Genomic DNA, 2,646 nt, shown 5'->3' on the forward strand with positions numbered 1-2,646 from the left:
ATTCTCAGGCTGAAAGAAAGGACAGAAGACCCCAAACACAGTAACTTTAATGCAGATCTACTGCATAGTCAAACCCACCCTGTGTTGCTCACAGCAGCGACTTACTTTTTTATCCCAAGGACACTACTCTCATGCAAAACTTTACTTTTCTGCAGATTTTTTTTTAATCCCTAGACATATAAAGCAACAGCTTCGAAAAGACAGAATTACAGTCAATTTACTAGGTTACATCAATATCTATTTTCCCCCTTATCCCTTATACAAGAGCAATTATGGCAATCTGGTGTTGCCCTGCCAGTATAGCTTCTCTTCCACTTTTTTCTTTTTCCACTGGCAGAAAAGCAGCATCTTAAAAGTTTTCCTGAAAGTTTTGTTGCAGAGGGCATAACAAATGGGGTTAACAGTGCTGTTCACGTAGCATAGCCAATATCCAAGGTGCCACAGTGTCAGAGGAATGCAGTCAGAGCAGAATGTGGAGATCAAAACCATGATATTGTAGGGAGTCCATGTGATGATAAAAGCCAAAAGAATGGCACTTAAAGTCTGTGCTGCTTTGCGCTCCTTTATAAGAACCATCCGTTTCCTTTTGGTGATTTGGTTATTTATATTTGGATCCGTGCTTTTGATGGAAGGATCCTTTGACAGAGCAGCAGAACAAGGAGTTATTTTTACCTTACGGCAACCATTGTTGGCTTCCTGGGTGCCATCAGCCTTAACCACCAACCGGAATTTATAGGCCACACATTTTTTACTTTTTTCTACTTGGCTTTTGGCAGGTGACAAAAAGTATTTCTGGTTCTCAAAATCATTTTCTTCAGGTTGGTCTTTGACAACAACGTCCGTACTCTCATTAAAGTCTTCTGCCTTACCTTCAGATGGACTTTTGTAAGCTACTTGGAAAACGGAATCAGTGGCCAGTTTATCCTCCTCTTCCGAAGACGCGTAGCTGCTGCAGGTGGTTAACTGGTCGGCCTTGGCCCAGTCGTTGCAAGTGCTCACTGTCTGGGAGGCTTTCACCGTAGCTGATGTACTCCGACTAGATGAAGACCAGGAAGCTTGACACCTCTCTCTTTTGACTAAGTTTTGTTGTTTGCAACTGAAGCACGACTTCAGGAGAGCCTTCTGAGGCTTTATCATCTCAAACTCTGCCACAGACTCCGAACCCTGCAGTTCAGCAAGGTCCTTGGTACGTTTCTCCGTCTCTTTGTAGATGCGGCAATACAGAATGGTCATCACGGACACCGGAATGTAAAACGCAGCAATTGCAGTACCAAAGGTGATAATGGGCTCATATAAAAACTGTATCTGGCACTCTTCAGGGGGTACTGTTCGTTCACCCACAAAATACTGCCAGCACAAGATTGCAGGTGCCCACAACACAAAGGAAATCAGCCAAGCCAGACCAATCATGATGCCAGCTCTTTTAGGCGTGCGTTTGGCCCTGTAAGTTAAAGGCCTTGTGATGGAAAAATATCTGTCAAAACTGATGACTAGGAGGTTCATTACTGAGGCATTGCTAGCTACATAGTCCAGAGCTAGCCACAGGTCGCAGGCAAGGCTTCCAAGAGACCAATGGCCTATGAGTATATAGGACGTATAAAGGTTCATAGAAAATATTCCAATGATGAGATCTGCACAGGCAAGGCTGAGCAAGTAATAGTTGTTGACAGTTTTGAGTTGACTGTTAACCTTGAAGGATATCATGACAAGAATATTTCCCACAATGGTTATTAAGCTTACAATTGCAGTTACAGTGGCAATAGTAATGACTTCCCAGAGGCTATGCCCTTCTAACTGCTTATGGTTGATGGATGAACTGTTTACAACAGTCGAATTGCTGAATAAATTTACTTCCATTCTTCTTGGTGTATTGTCATCAGGAGCTTAGCACTGTTGCATATTGCTTTCTGTACTCAAAAATATTCTTTTGGAGACAGCTGTAAAGATCCAAGTTAAAAACAGAAAAAGAAAGCAGCTCATTAAATAGCAGAAAATTCCATTAAATTACCATAAAACACTTGTAAAACAGTCTATCAGATTATTTGTGCTCTCTTTTTGTATTTTGGTTATTGTTACTACCATTGCAAACATAACTGAAACACGTAAATGTATATTCTGGGACAAGGTACTCTGGCATCTAATGACATTTCTAAAAGCAATCAAGACAATTATTATTTCTTAAGACAGTCAATCATACCAGCTCTTATATTTTGAATACCTTAGAAGATACTACATATTCTTAAGGACAGACATTTCAAGTTTTGCAATGCAGTAAGACAGTGAGTCACTGTGTTGCCTCCTATGGTACTATGTAGAATGTCAAAATGTACTATGTGCATGTCAAAATTTCAGAAATTATTTTTGCAAAATCTGGAGAAGTCACCAACAGAACGAGAAAAAGAGGAAACCAAGGATGCATGGAGAGTTAGGAACCACACTAGCATGGTGGCAGTGGGAAACAGGTGTTAGAATTGCTTGGAGGAATTGAGGGGGAATATTTGAGTTAAGGAAGCAGGCAAGGCCAAGAAAATATTTTTGGAAAAATAAGTTAAGACAGGAAAAACTTTTCCTTGTTGGGAGAACTTGGGACACAGGAGGTTGATTGGGTGAGGCACGAAAGTGCAGTTTGGGTAGTTTGGGCAAGTG

At 41.0% G+C, this 2,646-nt stretch overlaps 1 protein-coding gene across 1 annotated transcript; it reads right to left on the reverse strand.

Moving 5' to 3' along the window:
• Nucleotides 1-270: 270 nt before the first annotated feature.
• Nucleotides 271-1,857, reverse strand: CHRM5 (cholinergic receptor, muscarinic 5). The gene has a single exon (XM_008944348.1). It carries the CDS (start codon nucleotides 1,855-1,857, stop codon nucleotides 271-273), a length of 1,587 nt encoding a protein of 528 aa, XP_008942596.1.
• Nucleotides 1,858-2,646: the final 789 nt, after the last annotated feature.

Source organism: Merops nubicus, unplaced genomic scaffold (assembly GCF_000691845.1).
Source record: "Merops nubicus isolate BGI_N331 unplaced genomic scaffold, ASM69184v1 scaffold15047, whole genome shotgun sequence".
Classification (NCBI taxonomy): domain Eukaryota; kingdom Metazoa; phylum Chordata; class Aves; order Coraciiformes; family Meropidae; genus Merops; species Merops nubicus.

What these genes read in the sequence shown, in the direction of transcription:
- CHRM5 (XM_008944348.1), bottom strand. Translation starts at nt 1,857, where the DNA reads ATGGAAGTAAATTTATTCAGCAATTCGACTGTTGTAAACAGTTCATCC.